Genomic DNA, 23,417 nt, shown 5'->3' with positions numbered 1-23,417 from the left:
AGACCAGCTCCTAGTTATGCTGCTATAGGCTTAGACTACTGGGGGAACTGGCACCTTGAGCTCCTATCTCTCTCTCTCTCTCTCTCTCTCTCTCTCTCTCTCTCTCTCTCTCTCTCTCTCTCTCTCTCTCTCTCTCTCTGTGAGATCATATTACTGCATGTTGCTATCTGTAAATCTCAGTTACTAACCACAGCATCTTTCTGAGCTGTGTTTATCTTTAAGTCGTCTTCTGTTAACTTTACTTTCATCAGTCTGAAGAATTTGAGGACAGACACAGTGTTGGCTGTATTCTGAGTGAGATACTGTTCTAATAGAAACAGAGAGAACTGTGGAGAACTTCACCTCTGCCTCCAGATTACTGATTATCCATCTGCCAGTTTAAACTGGAACAATCTGATTAAAAATGATCTTTGAAACAAGATCCAGGGTGTGGTTAAAACGATGAGTAGGTTCGTTTACACCCTGGGTGAAACCAATAGAGTCTAATAATGACATGAAAGCTGTGCTAAGGCTATCATTATCAACATCCACGTGGATATTGAAGTCACCTACAACAATTATTCTATCACTGCTAAGGACTACATTTGATAAGAATTCTGCAAATTCCGATAGAAATTCAGAATATGGGCCAAACTACAACAACTAGAACTGGCTGAAAGGTTCTTGAGACTGGATGTGAAAGACTAAGAACAAGGCTTTCAAAAGAAGAAAAATTCAGCCTTGGTCGAGGGTTAACTAGAAGACTAGAATTATTATTATTTTTTTAAAGATCCTGAGAGCACTGAGCTGTTATTGGTTGTGGGGTGTAACAGAGAATCTATTGTCCTGAAAAGATGTCTGGGGCTGTTTATCAGGTTTGAGAAATATTCTTGCCTTGATTTTCGGATGGCTTTGTTGTAGTCTTTTATTGCTTCTACAAGTATATTTTTTATCAACTTCTATTTCTGTTTTGCAGTCTGCAGTCTCTCTTAAGTGCATTGGTCGCATTGTTTTTCCATGGAACGACCTTTTTTGTTTTTACTGTCTTAGTTGTGATTGGAGAGCAGGCATCAAGCACTGTCCTCAGTTTATAATTAAAATCGGTAACAAGTTGTTCACAGGATGATGGTAAGGTGGTATTTCTGTAAGATGTTATGTAAGAGTTGTGGCTACTTCAGGGGTAATGTGCCGTTTGTTAACTGTACGTTCTATTGCACCTGGAGGAGAGTGATAAAAACTGTTAAAAAAATATGTCGGCCCGCACCGGCTACAGGTGGCTGGCTAACTACTGCTGCATACGATGACTCTGACTCAGCTGTGCAGAGCCATCTCTCTAACTCAGACACCCTCGCCTCTAAAGCTAAAAATAAACTACATTTCTTAGATTATCACTAAAGGAGGACGAGGAGTAACTTAACATCTGACACGTAGAGCAGGAGAGAGCAGGGGAGGGAAAGACAGAAAACAAAGCCATTGTAAATAAAGCTAACTGCTAAGCTAGGCTAAGAGTAGGTAGCTAAAATAAACAAAACTTTTAAGCAGGTTTGTCGCTAGAGAGAAAGAATGCTTTTCGATCACTTCTGTTTGTCTGAACGTACAGTGTGTTGGAAACAACAGTCGTAAGAAACTAGACAAAATTAACAATTAAGCTTTTAACTTTTAGCTTTTAGCTCTAACGATCAGCACTGAACAACACAATACAGCGGAGAACAGGAAATTATGCAATACACTCACCTGTAGTACGTAGCACGTAGCAGCCCCTGATGGAAGGTGAGAATTAAAAATGAAGTAATTGTTATGTCTCTGTTGTTTAAAGACTCATATCTTGGCTCAGAGTTTCATTATATATATCCCGTTGTTTTCTTGTGTAATATGTTCTGTCACAGAGTTCAACAGGAGAGCTCCAACATTCACAGAGATCAATCAGACCAGCAGAATCCAACAGACCTGGACTCCATCTTTATGGTGTGTTCAACACACTGTTAATTAATACACTACCATTACAATAATTTAATTCTAAGTTATTGTTCTGTTTAGACCAGCTGACCTTCAGACTGACAGATGAACCACATGTTGAGTTCTACCAGTTTATATTAAATATCCAGTGTCTCCTTCTGTTCCAGCTGCTGGAGGAGAACATCATCACCTTTGTGAAGAACGAGCTGAAGAGAGTCCAGAGGGTTCTGAGTCCAGATTACCCAGAATGCTTAGAGAGTCAGAGTGACGATGAAGAGCAGGGGAGAAGCTGTAAAGAGGCATTTTTGAAGATCACTCTGCACTTCCTGAGGAGAATGAAGCAGGAGGAGCTGGCTGACTGTCTGCAGAGCAGTAAGAACATTTTAACAGATTTAGTATTTTAGAAAAAGGACAAAGAGGTTTAAAGTTCAAAACTCAGATAGTCATGTGATCTATATCAGAATCTGTTCATTGATTTCAGTTCTTTCTTTTTTCAGGAACAGTCGCTGCAGAGTGCCGGCGTAAACTCAAATCTAACCTGAAGGAGAAGTTCCAGTGTGTGTTTGAGGGGATTGCTAAAGCAGGAAACCCAACCCTTCTGAACCAGATCTACACAGAGCTCTACATCACAGAGGGAGGGACTGGAGAGGTCAATGATGAACACGAGGTCAGACAGATTGAAACAGCATCCAGGAAACCACACAGACCAGAAACAACCATCAGACAAGAAGACATCTTTAAAGTCTCACCTGGAAGAGATGAACCAATCAGAACAGTGATGACAAAGGGAGTGGCTGGCATCGGGAAAACAGTCTTAACACAGAAGTTCACTCTGGACTGGGCTGAAGACAAAGACAACCAGGACATACAGTTCACATTTCCATTCACATTCAGAGAGCTGAATGTGCTGAAGAAGAAAAAGTTCAGCTTGGTGGAACTTGTTCATCACTTCTTTCCTGAAACCAAAGAAGCAGGAATCTGCAGGTTTGAAGAGTTCCAGGTTATGTTCATCTTTGACGGTCTGGATGAGTGTCGACTTCCTCTGGACTTTAAAAACAACGAGACCCTGACTGATGTCACAGAGTCCACCTCAGTGGATGTGCTGCTGACAAACCTCATCAGGGGGAAACTGCTTCCCTCTGCTCACCTCTGGATAACCACAAGACCTGCAGCAGCCAATCAGATCCCTCCTGAGTGTGTTGACATGGTGACAGAGGTCAGAGGGTTCACTGACCCACAGAAGGAGAAGTACTTCAGGAAGAGGTTCAGAAATGAGGAGCAAGCCGACAGAATCATCTCCCACATCAAGACATCCAGAAGCCTCCACATCATGTGCCACATCCCAGTCTTCTGCTGGATCACTGCTACAGTTCTGGAGGATGTGCTGAAGACCAGAGAGGGAGGAGAGCTGCCCAAGACCCTGACTGAGATGTACATCCACTTCCTGGTGGTTCAGTCCAAACTGAAGAACATCAAGTATGATGGAGGAGCTGAGACAGATCCACACTGGAATGAAAAGAGCAGGAAGATGATTAAGTCTCTGGGAAAACTGGCTTTTGAGCAGCTGCAGAAAGGAAACCTGATCTTCTATGACTCAGACCTGACAGAGTGTGGCATCGATATCAGAGCAGCCTCAGTGTACTCAGGAGTGTTCACACAGATCTTTAAAGAGGAGAGAGGACTGTACCAGGACAAGGTGTTCTGCTTCATCCATCTGAGTGTTCAGGAGTTTCTGGCTGCTCTTCATGTCCATTTGACCTTCATCAACTCTGGAGTCAATCTGATGTCAGAAGAACTAACAACATCCTGGTGGTTTAAAGTATACATTGAAAAACCTGACCCAACACATTTATATCAGAGTGCTGTGGACCAGGCCTTACAGAGTCCTAATGGACACCTGGACTTGTTCCTCCGCTTCCTCCTCGGTCTTTCTCTAAAGACCAATCAGAACCTCATACGAGGTCTGCTGACACACACAGGAAGTGGCTCAAAGACCAATCAGAAAACAGTCAAGTACATCAAGGAGAAGATCAGTGAGGATCTGTCTGCAGAGAAAAGCATCAATCTGTTCCACTGTCTGAATGAACTGAATGATCGTTCTCTAGTGGAGGAGATCCAACAGTCCCTGAGATCAGGACGTCTCTCCACAGATAAACTGTCTCCTGCTCAGTGGTCAGCTCTGGTCTTCATCTTACTGTAATCAGAAAAAGATCTGGACGTGTTTGACCTGAAGAAATACTCTGCTTCAGAGGAGGCTCTTCTGAGGCTGCTGCCTGTGATCAAAGCTTCAAACAAAGCTCTGTACGTGCTCACATAACTATCCAGTTCAAATGTAGTTCTCTTCATTCAGAAATAACAACTATAGTTTGTAATTGCTTTCATTTGTGTTCTTCTGAATCCTCTTCAGGCTGAGTGTCTGTAACCTCTCACAGAGAAGCTGTGAAGCTCTGTCCTCAGTCCTCAGCTCCCAGTCCTCTAGTCTGAGAGAGCTGGACCTGAACAACAACAACCTGCAGGATTCAGGAGTGAAGCTGCTGTGTAGTGGTTTAAAGACTCTACACTGTTCACTGGAAACGTTCAGGTAAGGACTTATTCATGTGAAAGTTTACCCAATAAGCTTAAATGTACTTAGTTTATTTGATATTTTGATTGACTTACCAAACATATCCTCTTCAGGCTGAGTGGTTGTAACCTCTCAGAGAGAAGCTGTGAAGCTCTGTCCTCAGTCCTCAGCTCCCAGTCCTCTAGTCTGAGAGAGCTGGACCTGAGCAACAACAACCTGCAGGATTCAGGAGTGAAGCTGCTGTCTACTGGATTAAAGAGTCCACTCTGTAGACTGGACACTCTCAGGTTAGTGTGCTGCTGATCCACATTATTCTTCTAAGATCATGTTTTCTTGATGAATAATTTATTAAATGGGCTTTGGTGGTGGTTTAAAGTTTCCCTGTATGTTTCCACATTAAAGCTGTAAAGCTCTGAGCTCGTTCTATAGCTCTCAGTCTTTTAGTCTGAGGAAGCTGGACTGGAATAAAGAAAGTTAAATATGAAGTTCTTTCCCCACCAACAAACAAACCATGGATAATGTTTGGAACATAAAGAACTAAAGAATCTTTATTTCAGATGAAACAGTTCAGAACTGTTTCTACATCACTGCTGATGTCAAAGCAGTCTGTGTGTTTATCTCACGCTCTGTCTTACCTTCACTATTTGTCACCAGAGTAAATATTGATTAGTATCAGATTATGAAGTCTATTCTGTTCAGCTGCATGGTTATGACGGGATGTTACTGGTAAAACAGAGAAGAATGGACCAATGGATGTTAAGCATGTTGTGTGTGTGTGTGTGTGTGTGTGTGTGTGTGTGTGTGTGTGTGTGTGTGTGTGTGTGTGTGTGTGTGTGTGTGTGTGTGTGTGTGTGTGTGTGTGTGTGTGTGTGTGTGTGTGTGTGTGTGTGTGTGTGTGTGTGTGTGTAGTCTGTCAGGTTGTCTGATCACAGAAGAAGGTTGTGCGTCTCTGGCCTCAGCTCTAAGCTCCTCCCCCCTGAGACATCTGGACCTGAGCTACAATCATCCAGGAGAACGAGGAGAGAAGCTGCTGTCTGCTGGACTGGAGGATCCACACTGCAGACTGGAGACACTGAGGTACAGACAGACACACAGAAGCTGTCTCACTGTTTCTGAATGATGAACTCTGCTTCTTGTCTGATGCTGGATTTAAATGAAGATGTATGAAATAGATTCTGATCTGGTTTCTTCCTCCAGGTTGGACCATAGTGGACTGCACAGACTGGATCCTGATCCGAGGAAGTGTGAGTGTGTTTTCATTTCTCTTCATCAGAACACAGCAGCACATGTTGGAGTGTAGAAGAGTAAATGCTCTTGAACAATCAGACAGAGACTATGGCTTGTGAATAGAGGATTTGTTTATTTGTCTCAGAGAAGTTAATAACAATAACTTAGATTTATATAGCGCCTTTCATGAAACCCAAGGATGCTTTACAAAGTGTGTGTGTGTGTGTGTGTGTGTGTGTGTGTGTGTGTGTGTGTGTGTGTGTGTGTGTGTGTGTGTGGGGGGGCGTAATGGGAGACAACAAGAGAGGAATAGAAAAACAGAGAAGAGAAAGGATAGAAACACTAGACAAACAAATGAAGGAGAAAGGGAGTGGGTGATCAGCTGAGGGGAGTGTTAGATGAGGCTGAATGCTTTGGTGAACAGATGGTGTTTGAGGAGGTTTTTAAAAATGACCAGGGGTCTCGTTTATAAAAGAGTGCGTAAAATTCATACTAAAAATGTACGTGTGCCAAAAACCCGGAAATGGCGTGCGCACAAAATGATTCAGAGTTATAAAACCGTTCGTACGCACACCTGCACGCAATGTTCCCTTTATAAATCACGATCCACCTGGAAATGTGCGCACGTAGATTAGTCCCATGTTCCGCCCTCTACACGCCCACATTCAACCATAAACGGTCAATGCAAAGCAGCTCGTGAATGAAAATACATCCAAACGAGGGGGCAGATCAAAGGTTTCCAGCGTTGGATCACGAAAACTGAAGTTTAGACAAAGAAACGAAACTTTCTGACCCAGAAACAAAGGAACTTGTGAATGAAGTGAAGGATAAAATGGACATATCGGTAGTTTGCTGCAGCAGGAGGATCACGAACTGAAGAAAATTCAGAGAATGACACCACGTCGCTGCTGCATTCACGCTGTCCTATGTGCCAAAACATCCACCGTTCATCATTACGCACGAGTATATCTGCAATGTTTACATGTTTACAGGACCCACACTGATTTCTTCATATAGTGGCAGAGAGGACACGTCAGTCAGCATTCTCCCTCACTCTATCATATTATTAATCAAAGGTTTGATCAACCAACAAAAACTTTGAATTGTTGGCCACATATTTTCGTGGGCATCTCCGTCTGCACTGTGACTAATTATGATCAAATATGTGGCTTAATGATCGTGTCAGAGATGCCCCGACTTAATGTCCACACTTGAATTATTTACAGAATAAATACATGCAGCTGATGAAGATGTGCTGAGTATGGAGGAGGTGAAATGTGTGAAGCCATCGCCATGTCTCTGTGCACTCTTTATTAAAACTAAAAATCACAATTGATGATAAATGCAAGATATTGAAATATATGAATGAAAACTGGAGGCTCTATGGTCTTTGTGTTAGTCTAATGTTTAACTCTACATCAGTGATTACATTAGTGTATAAGTCCGGTCCTCTGAGGTCCGTCCGGGATAATGAAGGCGAGACGGCGCTGATGCAATATGTATGTGGCAGACTTTTATTTTTTATTTGATGTTTATATATTGTCATAATGAAAGTTACTTATTGGAAACGGCTCACTACATGCGCGATTATAGCCTAAATAAACCCATCGGTTTGAATGATTGTGATGACGTGGATCTGTCAGTAAAGTTTGATATTTAGTGAAATAGGTTTGCTTTGTTGTTAAGGGAGCGAGCATTCTGCAGCATAAATGAGGCGGTGGTGTATTCTGAAGCAGAGGGGGAGAGAGGAGTGGTTCTGTCAACACACACAACAACAGGTATCAGGTTTCTGCTGTGCACGTGTGATTTGTTGTGATGATGGCGCCGGTCAGACACTACAGTGGGGATAGCATGGTCAGTGTAAACAAACTTGCATCGGGCAGCCCTATGCACGTAGTGAGGACGGCGCAGGAGTCCGAAAGATTTAATGGAAGCAAGGTTGTCCGGAGAGAAGTGGCAGGCGAGATTCTGGAGTTGCAGAGCGGAGTATGTTAGTAGTACCATGTCCGCAGCAGGGAGAGCAGCTGCTAGCCGCAGGCTGAAAGCCGCAAGCTACCGGGCGCCAGCCGGGGTCAGGAAAACCGCAGGAATGAGAGCCAAACCAGGATAAGGAAAGGACCAATTTTGTGGCAGACGGGGGACCCGTCTGGACACTATCTGAGCAGGAGAGCAGCAGCCGGCAGTCTGGTTGTCAGGCAGGCCTCTTCACCAACAGCAGCCGAGCCAGAGTAGGGGGGAAGCGGCAGCCAGCGGTAGCCAACAGGTGGCGCAGGGCGACGGGTCCAAGCCAGGTAGGGAGCCGACGTGGCCGACGAAGAAGGACGGTCCACCAATAAGGCAGGCGAGGGTCCAGTGATCACAGACTGGTGAGGATATCCTGATAGCTGTGCGAGAAGCTAACAGCTGATCGGCGGCTAGCGCTAACAGCTGATCGTCATAGATGGTGAGTAGCTGTCAGTTTACACAAACTGAAAGCAGCAGCAAAGTCGATCTGTTTGCAGACTGTTAGTAGAGGATAAGTAGGAGGGAGAAGCATAGATAGCACAAAAGAAACAAGATTTTTGTCACGGATCGTGAAGCGGCGACATACACGCCAGCGTCCTCGCTCAACCGGAACTTTTATAACATCCCAATCATCCTTTTATGGGCAATCAACACACTGAGCAATTACAACATGTGTGCTATATGAAGACCATTTCCTAGAAGTTTCCTGGACAGACAACTGGTCTCTTAACAGGAAAGAGTGTGTGTGTGTGTGTGTGTGTGTGTGTGTGTGTGTGTGTGTGTGTGTGTGTGTGTGTGTGTGTATGTGTGTGTGTGTGTGTGTGTCTTGTGTATCAGAACATGATCTTATGACTTGGCTAAATTCAGAGGTTAGATAACTATTGGTTTGTGCCTGCTGCTGTCCAGATTGTGTTTCTGTTATGATTAAACCTTTCAAACTACAACAGGATGAGGGCTGGAAGTAAAACAAAGTGATGATAAAAGTGAGGGTGATGGAAACTCATGAGAGTTTAAATATGAAATAAAAAATGTAAACTGAAATAAAAGTGATAATCCAGTGAATGGAAAATCACCATTCATCACATCCAACAGAAATGTATATTTTACAACATGCAGTTTTTGTGACATTTCACATTTTGATGTTGGCTGCTGGCCGGCTGCTCGTAGTCGAGCTCGTGGAGCTCATCAACTTTAAAAACAGCAGAAATCATTTTTGATTTGACGTTCATTTTCATAAACATGTAAATATGCAGAGTCTCCAACATCAAGTTCTCTCCTCAAAAACATCCAGACGTGAATTCAGTGATGAAATAGAAACAGAATATCTTTAGAGACATAAGCTAGCTCTCCTCCTCGTCTTCTGGCTGTGCAGACAGTAAGGCACACAGCAAAGTCCACGATCACCATAGTACAGGCCAGCAGGAACATCCAACAACAATACACAAGTCAGCTGCAGGCCGCCAGGTGGCCAGGTGAGGTCGGGACGGCGTGGCCTACACCTTAGACAAGCAGAGAAAAACTCACAAGGACTGAGTTATCATCTGTTTCTTCAGATTTCGATCTGTTCATCCAGTCCAGTTAAATTTCAATTAAAACAAAAACATGTATGTTGTAGAGCCTAGATTGATGGAAAAGAAATGGTCTCCATGACTTCAGAAACACAGTTTAAAACTAGTTAGACAGGACAAAGGGACGTGGCACACTCCTGCTGCCATCACATTGTGTGTGACAGTGAAAGTGGAAATGAGGCTCCTGTTTGTGCTGAATGTGACCTCTGAGGACAGAACAGTTGGAGACAGCAGATGGTTCATAGATTCTTTGTGCTGCACTTTGATTAGTCAGACTTTATTCACTGCATGTGTTTGTTGATTTGGATCTCCATTCTTCCTGGCTGCCATGGTAACTCCATTTGAACTTGATTAGAAGTGGATTATTACATTTCAGTGCTGTCAAACATCATTCAGTGCTGAATATGAACTGTAAGTTTGATTGGCTCTCAGTAAGTAGGGGTGTAACGGTACACAAACATTTCAGTTCGGTACAGTTCTCAGTTTTGAAGCTTTGGTTTGGTACATTTTCACTACAGTAAAGGGACCTGATGCAACGCTTTTTTTTCTTTATCAGGAACATTTATAATTTCCCTTTTACACATTGGACTAAGTGCAGCATCAACAGTTCAGACTTGTACACCTGCTCAGGTTACTTTTTAATAACATTTTAAATTAAACATTGTAAAAAAATAAACATGAAATAAACTTATGCTGCTTCCTTCAACCAAAAGAGTCTCCAATAAATAAAAGATATGAATGAAATAAAGTATTTTAGAATGAAATGAAGTCATTAATATAGCCTATATATATAAAAATATTTCTTTTAAATTACACTTCCACCTTTTAGTTTATGAAGGCAACACTTTTTTTGAATGCTCTTTGAGCACATAATAAACCTAATCACATCTGGGACAGTGTAGTTTCAGAACTATTAATATTTCCCTCTGTCGATATAAGAACTTCAATGGCATTTTTTATGGCTTTGGCCCGTTTAGAGTTATTAGCAAAAGGCTGTCTGTTTTTTCCTAGTTGCAGTGATGTTTACGTTCACATGGTGCCTTTTCAAGTGCTTTAATAAGTTGGACGTGTTGCCTGTGACGTACCCGATGTCCGCTGAACAACAACGGCACACTACTCTCGTCTTGTCAACGTCTCTTTGTCCATTATTGTGGGAATGGGGAGGGAGTTGTTCATTCTATCATGCTGCAGGTCAGTGACGTGCGGCGAGGTTCGTGGCTGGTGAGGCACTGACTTTTTCAGAGTCAGATTTACAAATATATGAACCCATTTATAGAGTAGCTTAAATTCACCATTCAATTGGCAGCTTGCACATTGACTACTGGTTGTGTTTCATATCTCATATCAGCATTATTTACACACACATAGAGGGAAGGTGCATATTTGGCAAAGGAAGAACGTTACATTTATAGCGCCTCAGAAATGTTTTTTCCATTGCAATTCCACAATTCATACTCATTCAATAAAAATAAAAGTAGGCATATACTGCGGTGTATTCATGGTCTTACCTTTACTTGTAAACAAAGTCCATTCACCTATCCTTCTGGACTAAAATATCCGTTTATATAAAAAATTCTGCATAGAAGAGGAGCAACCATCAAACCAAGCATAACCTCTTGGTCTTATGAGCCTCACGCAACCTGACGCACGCCCCCTTCAGGTGAAGCAGCTGCCTCACCTCATGCTTTTTCAGTGCGGTTTTATGTCAAATTAGACTAAATATGTTAAAAACATGTGAAATACATTACTTATTCTATGGAAAGTGAGGACGGATAATAGAAGTGTCTACAAACATTACATTGGTGACAAACAGTAAGAAAGCAAAAGGCATACGCTCGACCCAGTTTGTGAGGGATTGCGCAATCTGGGATGAGGCACAACTCGTCGCTGCCTCACCTCGCATCGGAGCCGGCTGGAAATATGCAAATTCAGAGATTTTGATCATGAAAATTATTGAACATTTTTGGAATCGTACAGAAATAACATTTATAACACAGATCAGTAGAAAAATATTAATATTTATTTGATTTAATGATTATTTGTTTTTTACTTTTGATGATGACGAGCCTCACCTGCCTCCCCTGACAGCACGTCTCTGCTGCAGGTTATTCTCCCACACAGACGCGTCTCCCCCTCCCCTTTTGCTCTTAGTTTGAGCGGGATCATCACTGAAAATGAAAACAAAACTTAAGAGTAAGTCCGTAAAAAGAACTCCATCCCGGTTATATGAAACTGTCCAGACCAACAGGACTCGAGGAACTACTAATCTGCACAGTTTGCACAGTTTATGTTTGAACTTTTTTACAAGTTACTAACTAAAAGCTGTGTCCCATACCAGCAGCCACAGCCTTCCTCCACCCTGAGGTGTGCTTCAGCTTTGTGGTCCGTGTGGGAACACAGATTAAATCACTTTTGTTCCGCGTGTACTCGGATCAGTCCTGTACTGAAACGGTCCGGTCCGAGTACGTGTACCTTTACACCCCTATCAGTAAGTGTCAGTAAAGTTGTTGATGAATGAACAGATGATAACCTGCAGCTGTGTTGTGTCTCGTTCTCTCCATCAGACGCCTGTGAGCTGGAACTGGACACAAACACAGTGAACAGAAACCTGAAACTGTCTGACAACAACAGGAGGGTGACATGTGTGGAGGAGCTTCAGTCATATCCTGATCATCCAGACAGATTTGATAACTGGTGGTCTCAGCTGCTGTGTAGGACTGGTCTGACTGGTCGCTGTTACTGGGAGGTCGAGTGGAGAGGAGAGGTTGATGTATCAGTGAGTTACAGAGGAATCAGAAGGAGAGGAGACAGTTATGAATGTGTGTTTGGATTAAATGATCAGTCCTGGAGTCTGATCTGCTCTGATGAAGGTTACTCTGTCAGGCACAATAACAGAGAAACAAAGATCTCCTCCTCCTCCTCCTCCTCCTCCTCTGTCTCTCACAGAGTAGCAGTGTATGTGGACTGTCCTGCTGGCTCTCTGTCCTTCTACAGAGTCTCCTCTGACACACTGATCCACCTCCACACCTTCAACACCACATTCACTGAACCTCTCTATCCTGGGTTTGGGTTCTGGTCTCGTGGTTCTTCAGTGTCTCTGTGTCGTCTGTCAGTCTGAGAAACACTGCTGACTGAAGATCAGCTGACTTTGTTCACTCTGTCCAGCTGGTCTGTTTCATGGTTGGGGGGTGTGATAATGGGGGGTGGGGGTGGTAATGGGGGTTAAATGTTTTACATTACAGAAAAACAATGGACCCCCTTCTTTAATGTCTGTATTGTTCTGATCTCACCAATAAAAAACAAGTGACAATTAAACAATTAAAGTCCTCCTCCTGCTGTCTTGATATTGGCAGCAGGAGGAGGAGTCATGGCTCCAGATCTGTTACAAATGGTAAACTTGTCTCTCAGGTGTCTTCCCACAGGCCCTGAAAACAGCAGTCATCAAGCCACTACTAGAAAAGAACAATCTAGACAATAATGAATAATTACAGGCCTATATCAAATCTTCCTCTGTTAGGTCAAATGATAGACAAAGCTGTGTTTCAGAAGTTAAATAACTTCTTGATATTGAACAACTGTTTGGATGTCTTCCAGTCAGGTTTTGGACCAAACCGCAGCACTGAGACAGCTCTGGTTAAAGAGTAACTAAACCCTAAAACCACTTTCTTCAACTCTAAACCTCTGTATTTGAGTATTAAGTAGTGTTATGGATCAATCCAAGTCCCAATCTCGACATTTGAGTACAAAGTATTGAAATTTGAAATATTGTGTTAGAAATGTGCATAGTGTCTGCCCTTCTGTTTGAAAAACTCTAACAGTTTTTTTGGAGTACAGTATGACGTAGGAGTACAGCCCCACGTCACCAAACCTATAAAAGCCTCGTCACCCGACTCGGCGAACTGTGGGGACTCGTGTGTGTGTGTGTGTGTGTGTGTGTGTGTGTGTGTGTGTGTGTGTGTGTGTATTTGTGTGTGTGGGGCAAACATTGTATCATGTTGCGGCTGATAACGGCGTGAAAGGAGTGAGTGGGGGAGTTTACCCCCGTGCCCCCCTCCCTCTCCAAGTTGATACATTCTCCTGCTTATTCTGCTCCGGTCCCCGGCATCATAACGTGCCTCTCGCTCACACCTGAAGAACACACTCTCTCACCTCGTACTCTCTCTCCTCACTCGCTCCCCCCACACACAGTCTAAAGTGTTTCATGACATCTGTTTAAACACAGACAGAACCTCAGTCTAAGTTCTTCTTGGGTAACACTTTATATGAAGGTCCTTGAAATAAGCTGTTATTACCATCAAATCTGCTGTATAAGACACACTTTAAACCCTCAGGCATCAGTTTAATTTACTACCCTCTTCAGTCATTAAGGACAAAAATGTCCACTTCCAAAAATCTGCTATAAAAATAGAACAGATTACTTTTTTTGTTGCTTTTTTCCTTTTTTTTTCCCATTACATCCTCTCTGTCTACGTTGAGTGTCACGGTAAAAGGTATGGAGGAAAGCCTGTCTGCATGCACTGATGACGTTTCACATTTACAGAAAGAAGTACAGCGACTCACTGCAACAGCTGATACTCTGATATTCATCATCCTCTCTGTCTGTATTTCTCTTCATCCTCTGTCTGTATTTCTCTTCTTCCTCTCTGTCTGTATTTCTCTTCATCCTCTCTGTTTGTATTTCTCTTCATCCTCTCTGTCTGTATTTCTCTTCATCCTCTCTGTCTGTATTTCTCTTCTTCCTCTCTGTCTGTATTTCTCTTCATCCTCTCTGTCTGTATTTCTCTTCTTCCTCTCTGTCTGTATTTCTCTTCATCCTCTCTGTCTGTATTTCTCTTCTTCCTCTCTGTCTGTATTTCTCTTCTTCCTCTCTGTCTGTATTTCTCTTCATCCTCTCTGTCTGTATTTCTCTTCTTCCTCTCTGTCTGTATTTCTCTTCATCCTCTCTGTCTGTATTTCTCTTCTTCCTCTCTGTCTGTATTTCTCTTCATCCTCTCTGTCTGTATTTCTCTTCTTCCTCTCTGTCTGTATTTCTCTTCATCCTCTGTCTGTATTTCTCTTCTTCCTCTCTGTCTGTATTTCTCTTCATCCTCTCTGTCTGTATTTCTCTTCATCCTCTCTGTCTGTATTTCTCTTCTTCCTCTCTGTCTCTGTATTTCTCTTCATCCTCTCTCTCTCTGTATTTCTCTTCTTCCTCTCTGTCTGTATTTCTCTTCTTCCTCTCTGTCTGTATTTCTCTTCTTCCTCTCTGTCTGTATTTCTCTTCTTCCTCTCTGTCTGTATTTCTCTTCATCCTCTCTGTTTGTATTTCTCTTCTTCCTCTCTCTCTGTATTTCTCTTCTTCCTCTCTGTCTGTATTTCTCTTCTTCCTCTATGTCTGTATTTCTCTTCTTCCTCTCTGTCTGTATTTCTCTTCTTCCTCTATGTCTGTATTTCTCTTCTTCCTCTCTGTTTGTATTTCTCTTCATCCTCTGTCTGTATTTCTCTTCTTCCTCTCTGTCTCTGTATTTCTCTTCTTCCTCTCTGTCTGTATTTCTCTTCTTCCTCTCTGTCTGTATTTCTCTTCTTCCTCTCTGTCTGTATTTCTCTTCATCCTCTCTGTTTGTATTTCTCTTCTTCCTCTCTCTCTGTATTTCTCTTCATCCTCTCTGTCTGTATTTCTCTTCATCCTCTCTGTCTGTATTTCTCTTCTTCCTCTATGTCTGTATTTCTCTTCTTCCTCTCTGTCTGTATTTCTCTTCTTCCTCTATGTCTGTATTTCTCTTCTTCCTCTCTGTCTGTATTTCTCTTCTTCCTCTCTGTCTGTATTTCTCTTCATCCTCTGTCTGTATTTCTCTTCATCCTCTCTGTCTGTATTTCTCTTCTTCCTCTCTGTCTGTATTTCTCTTCATCCTCTGTCTGTATTTCTCTTCTTCCTCTCTGTCTGTATTTCTCTTCTTCCTCTCTGTCTGTATTTCTCTTCATCCTCTCTGTCTGTATTTCTCTTCTTCCTCTCTGTCTGTATTTCTCTTCATCCTCTCTGTCTGTATTTCTCTTCTTCCTCTCTGTATTTCTCTTCTTCCTCTATGTCTGTATTTCTCTTCTTCCTCTCTGTCTGTATTTCTCTTCATCCTCTCTGTCTGTATTTCTCTTCTTCCTCTCTGTCTGTATTTCTCTTCATCCTCTCTGTCTGTATTTCTCTTCTTCCTCTCTGTCTGTATTTCTCTTCTTCCTCTCTGTCTGTATTTCTCTTCTTCCTCTCTGTCTGTATTTCTCTTCATCCTCTCTGTCTGTATTTCTCTTCTTCCTCTCTCTCTGTATTTCTCTTCTTCCTCTCTGTCTGTATTTCTCTTCTTCCTCTCTGTCTGTATTTCTCTTCATCCTCTCTGTCTGTATTTCTCTTCATCCTCTCTGTCTGTATTTCTCTTCTTCCTCTCTGTCTGTATTTCTCTTCATCCTCTCTGTCTGTATTTCTCTTCTTCCTCTCTCTCTGTATTTCTCTTCTTCCTCTCTGTCTGTATTTCTCTTCATCCTCTCTGTCTGTATTTCTCTTCATCCTCTGTCTGTATTTCTCTTCTTCCTCTCTGTCTGTATTTCTCTTCTTCCTCTTCTTCCTCTCTGTCTGTATTTCTCTTCATCCTCTGTCTGTATTTCTCTTCTTCCTCTCTGTCTGTATTTCTCTTCTTCCTCTTCTTCCTCTCTGTCTGTATTTCTCTTCTTCCTCTTCATCCTCTCTGTCTGTATTTCTCTTCTTCCTCTCTGTCTGTATTTCTCTTCTTCCTCTTCTTCCTCTCTGTCTGTATTTCTCTTCTTCCTCTCTGTCTGTATTTCTCTTCTTCCTCTCTGTCTGTATTTCTCTTCATCCTCTCTGTCTGTATTTCTCTTCATCCTCTCTGTCTCTGTATTTCTCTTCTTCCTCTCTGTCTGTATTCCTCTTCTTCCTCTCTGTCTGTATTTCTCTTCTTCCTCTCTGTCTGTATTTCTCTTCATCTCCTTTGTCTCCTGTGTGTGTTTCTTTATTTCATCGTCTCCACTTGTAGGAATCTGTAATCTTGTGTTCATGACGTCACAGGACTTCGGGGCCTGGTTGCTTACTGTTGTAAAAAAAAGTTCTAACTTTTGGCAGCTTGGACATCAACCTCTCTTTTTCCTCCCTCTACATCCTTTTTTCTGCTCTGCTAGATAAGCTTCACTTCATACTGGCTTGTTCATTAGTTTCTATCTTCTATCTCTTTCGCTCTAGTCTCTTTTTTCTCTCTCTGTGATGCCGTGTCAATCATTTCTTTAAAGGGATACTTCACCTGTTGAAACATGAATCTGTATTGACATTGGGTCATATATGTAGAAATGTGAAATACATTTTGAAGTTGGTGCCTTCTTGACTGAGAAAGAAGAATTGCTCGACTTCCCGACTTGACGTCATCACATAGGGGGAAAATATGTTTAGTTAATGTTAACATACTTTTTAATAATTCACGTATTGACCATCAACTTTTTACTCAAATATAACTGTAACAGTAACATTTCACTGATCTTCTTTGGAGCATCAACGCAACTGAACTGAAATCAAGTCTGAAGAACGACTTCCTAACTCGGAAACTTGGAGCACCTGAGCAGCACCTGAATGCAGCATAAGACCTGAGGGTCATGATGGAATAGTCCATGTAGTGCAGCTGGAGGGGGGAGGGGCCCTGAGACATGATTTATAGATGAACATTCTTCTGATAAGAACTTTTTGCGTATGGGTTTTTAGAAAAACATAATAACTTACCACAAAGTTTAAAAAACAAAAATAATTTTAAACAAGATTTTTTGGTAGGTAGGACAGAATCAGAAACCAAAGAGAGAGAGTGGGGAATGACTTGTGGGAAAGGAGCCACAGGTCGGATTTGAACCCGGGCTGCCCGCTCTCCAGGACTAAGCCCCAACACATTAAAGAAGAACATGAGGAACTGTGGAGCAGTCAGGAGGAAGAACAGCTTCAAGAACTGGAGGAGGCTGATACCACCAAGTTCCCCTTCACTCCTGTCTCTGTGAAGAGTGAAGATGGTGAAGAGAAACCTCAGTCCTCACAGCTTCATCAGAGACAAACTGAACAGATGGAAACAGGAGGTGATGGAGAGGACTGTGGAGGAGCAGAACCAGAGTGGTACTCAGATCCAGAGAGACGTTTACAACCAGTGACTGAGGTCAAGACTGATGACAGTCATGATTGGCAAGAGACAAGAGAAGATCTTTCAGAATTAAACTTCAAAAATAAGAAACTACAGACTGGTAAGAGACCACATAGGTGCTCGGAGTGCAGTAAAAGATTTAACGTGAAAGGAAATTTGACCAGACACATGATGATTCACACTGGAGAAAAACCCTTCAGCTGCTCTCAATGTGAGAAAATATTTACCCATGAGGCCAGTCTGACATATCACATGACAATTCACAGAGAGAAATCCTTTAGATGCTCTGAGTGTGGTAAAACATTTTACCGACAAAGAGATCTGACTATACACATGATTCTGCATACGGGAGAAAAACCCTTCAGCTGCTCTCAGTGTGGAAAACAATTTAGACAAAAGGGGGGTCTGAAGTCACACATGTTAGTTCACACAGGAGAGAAAGCCTTCAGCTGCTCTGTTTGCAGTAAAAGTTTTACCCAAAGAGGAAATCTGACCATGTTGTGCCCTGAAAAAGGGTAAAATGAATAAATGGACTCAAGACACGATGCTTCCTCTGTCAGCGTCATGCAGGATGATTTAATTTATCTTTTTCAAAATGATCCACATAGTCACAATGGTGCTTTCTTTTAACATTTCTTTGCACAGGCAAATATGAAACATAACAGGTAAGTACAATGAAATAAAATTATCAACTGTGTTGAAAATACAAACAAAAATGTCCTGTTTATCACTTTGCTTCATATTTCTTTCTTTAATTTCTCATTCTTCTGTTGAACAATTTCTTCCTAACAAAAAAAAAATATATATGCTCACTGACACGATTAAACATGAATATTCTCAACCATGACTATTCTTATAAACACTTTCAGATTCTTAATAATCTTAATATGCACACACATCCAGACCTACACACACACTCATGCCAACACTGACCTCGTGTGGTGACGTGTGCACGACATACAACACGGAGCTAACCTGGCTTAGTGTCTCACTGAACTTCCATCAAATGTAAATACAACGTTTTAAACATCAACCTTTCTGTAAGTTCCTAACAATAAACACGAAAACATCCCTAGAAACATCCTTTGTAGATAAACACAGATATATATTATCTTTTTACCTGAAAAAGGGTAAAATGAATAAATGGACTCAAGACACGATGCTTCCTCTGTCAGCGTCATGCAGAATGAGGCATCGCGGCTGAGAGCTCCCCCTTCCGGCCTCGGCAGGCATAACTAATCAATCACATGCATTATCTCTTGATAGACATCACAGGTAGATGACAGATTCATGAATCTTGGCAGACATATCTGTCTATTTCAAAGGTTTTTAACAAAAAAATAATCTTAAAGTGTTTTAAATCCTTCAGACTGAATCTGTTTTAACACTGATATATTTTACAAATTATTAAACTTAAATGAACTTCTACAATTGTTTTATGACATTTTTTACAAGAATTGGCTGTTTTATGTCACTAAAATCATATTTATTTCTCCATGAATTTATTTATAACTTATAACTCAAATAAATTACACCTATCACAACCACACTTGTTAGTCCACACAGGAGAGAAACCCTTCAGCTGCTCTTTTTGCAGTAAAAGTTTTACCCAAAGAGACAGTCTGGCCAGACACATGTTAGTTCACACTGGAGATAAATGCTAAACCTCAGACTGACATATGAACCAGTAAGTTGGGAGCAGCTATGACGTTTGAATTGAAAGGGTTTATATGAAACAGTTACAGTGTAAGGATCCTTCTTCTCTCCTGATATCTTCTCTTCTTTCTGTCACTCTGTTTCCTTGGAGGCCTCTGTGTTGGGTAGCACAAGTTCTTCAGACAGCTCATGTGTAACCTTGTAATAAATAAACTGATGTAGAGTGAGAAAGACTTTCATCTACTTGTGTTATTTTGTGTCGAGTGTCTAAAGTGTCTTTGGTAAAGAAAAGGAGTTCAGCAGATCCTGATGCAGAGCGACCACAGTCAGGTCAGGTCGATGTCGATTTCACTGAAAACCTGTAACCCTTAATAAGAATCCTGCAGTCAGAATACAAAATAAAGAAAATCACAAACTGAATGATAACACCTGTAGATGTCATCTGGCATTCTGGATTTACTCAACATATTGTTAGAAGAAACGATAGAGATGCATTATAGCCTTCAGTGTGTGTAACTAAATGGTATATGGAAAAAACACTTCAATGGTGTGTTTATTTGTTCTATTATCATTTCTCTCTTTGGCTTCCTTTTTGCTGCTTCACTGCTTTTTATACATTTTCAGCTAAGAGGAAAATGATTCTTCGATTGGTCTTGGTGGTATCCAATTCCCACGGTAACCTGACTCGTCATCAATCTTAAAACTTTTCTTATTTCAATAAAAGTAACTGCTTTCATTCATCAATATTTCACCTCCAAGCAGACCCTTATTCTAAAAGACTGAACACATTGGTTTGGGTTAGGCCACGATAGTAAAAGAGTTCAAAGAGGAGACTTTAATGCAGCGAGGTTACAACTGTTTATTGTGTGTGGTTCTGAAAAGCAAGGAAAATATCTATGAACAAAATTCTTCACATATACATTCCTATTATAATTGTAAAGTAATCTGGGGAAGCAGTTTTCCACTTATACAATGTTAACCATGCATCTTTTAGCATCCTTACCTTCCTTTTTCTCATTTTAACACCAAACAAAACAAATCAGAATTTAAGTTAATATAACCATTAAATGAATCTGAATTTTAGTATCTATTCAGGTCTTTATCTTTTGTTTACAATTTAAACAAACCAGTTAAATGTGTTCAATATTAATTATTATTTACCCTTCTAATTTAATTGTTTCCTGTGAACACTACACTATAAAACCAGAATGCAGAGTGCATCACTATGAAATAAACAGCCTACATTAAATACATGTCACCATTCAAACATTCTGAACAGATAATTACCAAAGAACACAGCACACTTACCAAAGGTATCTCTGCTGTCTTCCTTTCATTGAATTCAGCCTGAAAGTGTCTCAGCCTCTCACCTCACTCCTGCTCTCACACACACCGCTGACACTCCTGTCTGTCAGTTAGAGCCACTCAGCAGGTTTACACACCTGGCTCACAAAGGTTACCTGATTTCCTGACCTGCTCAGTGCTGCTCTCCAGTGTTCAATACAAACTTTAAATAAAGGCTGACAACAGAGATAACCTGATAAGTAATAATAAAGCTGATTAACCTTTAAACACAAAGTAAATAAAAGCATATTAATATTTAAATTTTCAGATTGTCCTTAGATTTTAACAAAACAAAGACTGATTTAAAAAAATCCCCCAGACACCAAACATTTGTTATATGGAAAATAACTTTTTTTTGTGTGTTTTTTCATTAAAAATATTATCATCATGTAATCAAACTGGCATTTAAAGAGTCAAAAATCCTGATAATTATTCAATATTTGATCGTTTTGATCAGGACTGAAGTTGATCAAAAGATTTAACCCAAAAAAGCAGAAAAAAAATTAATCTGTACTATTTTTATAGCAGTTTTTGGAAGTGAACATTTTTGTCCTTAATGACTCAAGAGGGTAGTACATTTTAAATCTGATGCTACACAAAAACTAATAATGCATCAAAGTCAATATTTTGTATAATCTTTGACATATTCAAGACTGATTTAAAAAAAATCCCCCAGCCACCAAATATTTGTTATATGGAAAATAACTTTTTTTTCATAAATAATAACAGTGATCAAGTAATGAAATTGGCATCTAAAGGGTTAAAATCCTCAAAATGATTGAATGTTTGGTAGTTTTGATCAGGGCTGAAGTTGGTTAAGAGATTTATGCAGAAAGAAGCAAAAAAAAAAGTAATCTGTTCTATTTTTATAGCAGATTTTTGGAAGTGGACATTTTTGTCCTTAATGACTGAAGAGGGCAGTAAATTAAACTGATGCCTGAGGGTTTAAAGTGTGTCTTATACAGATTTGATGGTAATAACAGCTTATTTCAAGGACCTTCATATAAAGTGTTACCCAAGAAGAACTTAGACTGAGGTTCTGTCTGTGTTTAAACAGATGTCATGAAACAGGGTAACTAAACCTCATATTTTCAGTTGTACTGCTCTACCCTGGAATTAAAAAAAATGCATTTAGAATGTCAATGTATCAACTTAGAGAAGGAGGGGGGGGGGGGGGGGGGGCAAGACACGCCCACTCACTGCTTCACGCTGTTATCAGCCGCAACATGATACAATGTTTGCCCCACACACACACACACACACACACACACACACACACAGTGGCTCAGGCTCAGGGCTCAGTGTGCATGTGTGTGTGTGTGTGTGTGTGTGTGTGGGGGGAGCGAGTGAGGAGAGAGAGTACGAGGTGAGAGAGTGTGTTCGGCACAAGGGGCAACCTCCGGTCTCGAAAAATGAAGCCTATGCTTAAGTACAAAAAACTGCAGTTCCTCGAGGTTCTGCTTGAGGCTGGCTGCAGAAGCGCCGGAAGTGCCATAAGCCCACAGCCAAAAAAGCCCGTTTTTACCACAGGAATCAACATGTTTACAGCCTGGTTCAAAAAACGAGATATATCTGAGAAGTTGACGGCCCCTTCTCCTCACACTGTGGGGGGGGGGGGAATTTTTTTATAACTCATCGGATTGTTTTTTATTAAGGAAAACGGCTATGCCCATATTAGGATTGTGACAGTTTGATTGACAGCTCTGCGCGCCGCATCTGTCTGTCGCGTCCATGGTCGCGTCAGGAGCAGGAGCTATGTACTCAACACTAGCTTAATTCGGCTTCATCCCGTTCCCGACCTTGAACCGTTAGCTTTCTTCATCTTTTTTTCTTCGTTTGGAGTGTTTGTTTAGCAAATATCTAACAACGAATATGTCTTGCTGTGCGGTTAATTGTAGTAACAGACCATCCAAGAAGTCGATTCTGCAGTTTTTTCGGTGAGTGATATAGTAGTGTTATATATTTATTGAATACTCTGTCAGGTGTCTGTCTAGTTTTGCGGGGCTAGCTTGTTTAGCGTTAGCTTGTAAACCAGCCGGCTAACTGTACAATTGGCCTCAGTGTAGCCCATTATTTACGTTCAATGGTTTAGCCGATCTCCCATTCATGCCAAAGATGCTAAAGTTAACATCTCTAGCCAGCATTATTTAATTGGGGAAAAAAGTAATTCCTAAGAGTTAGAAATTTGAGTTGTTAAGATGTTGAAAAGAATGAGTTTGTGTGAAGCTAAAGGTTCACCTCGGTGGTTAACCACAGACTTTAAATATGATTATCTGACGTTATGATGAATGCTATACTCAACATAAATGTCGAAATTTATAAATAAACTTTGGATATTAATTCTGCGTTAGTACTTTCCAATAATAATGTAATATGTCATTGTTATTTTTGAGATTATTTTTTTGGTTGACGTTCATTTCGACGGCCCACAAACTGAAAATTATATTTTCTGTCATGATTTTTATAACATAAACATGCGATAACAAGTACAACTCGACGGGTAGAGATCAGCTATATATTGAAGCTGTGCCAAGTGTGCCATTACGCACAGAGGTAGAGAGATATGAAACATCAACTTCAATCAATAATCAGTTCTAATGTTAATCTGTTTAGCACAGAATATTGGGAGTTACACCCATGTTGTCCAAACGGCTCCAATAAGTGCGCCAGGGACCAGAGGCTCTGAATATTTCTGATGTATTCTGTGACTTTTTTGTCTCCTCTTGCCGCGACGGAACAAATGAAGCGTTCTTAATCGATATGGATGCTCTTACAAAGAATATAGCAGTAGTAATATATATATATATATATATATATATATATATAAATAACATACAGAATGAAAATAACATATACAGTAAAGCAATATGTACAATAAATTGTTTTAAGAATTCAGCCATGTTGATGTATGTGAATAAGATAGACTGACATATGTGTTAACACATTTAGCCTGTAAATAGTTTTCCTCTA

At 40.9% G+C, this 23,417-nt stretch overlaps 1 protein-coding gene across 1 annotated transcript; it reads left to right on the top strand.

The window, feature by feature from the left end:
- Positions 1 to 1,101: 1,101 nt before the first annotated feature.
- Positions 1,102 to 13,205, top strand: LOC136181260 (protein NLRC3-like). The gene is made up of 7 exons (XM_065962150.1): positions 1,102 to 1,107; positions 2,417 to 4,236; positions 4,343 to 4,516; positions 4,612 to 4,785; positions 5,408 to 5,575; positions 5,696 to 5,742; positions 11,862 to 13,205. Exons 1-2 carry the CDS (start codon positions 1,102 to 1,104, stop codon positions 4,133 to 4,135), a joined length of 1,725 nt encoding a protein of 574 aa, XP_065818222.1. The 3' UTR covers positions 4,136 to 4,236; positions 4,343 to 4,516; positions 4,612 to 4,785; positions 5,408 to 5,575; positions 5,696 to 5,742; positions 11,862 to 13,205.
- The last annotated feature ends 10,212 nt before the right edge of the window (positions 13,206 to 23,417 follow it).

The sequence above is a fragment of the Labrus bergylta genome, chromosome 2 (genome assembly GCF_963930695.1).
Source record: "Labrus bergylta chromosome 2, fLabBer1.1, whole genome shotgun sequence".
Lineage (NCBI taxonomy): Eukaryota > Metazoa > Chordata > Actinopteri > Labriformes > Labridae > Labrus > Labrus bergylta.
Note: the sequence above shows the minus strand (reverse complement) of the source record. Positions and strands in the feature narration are given on the sequence as shown.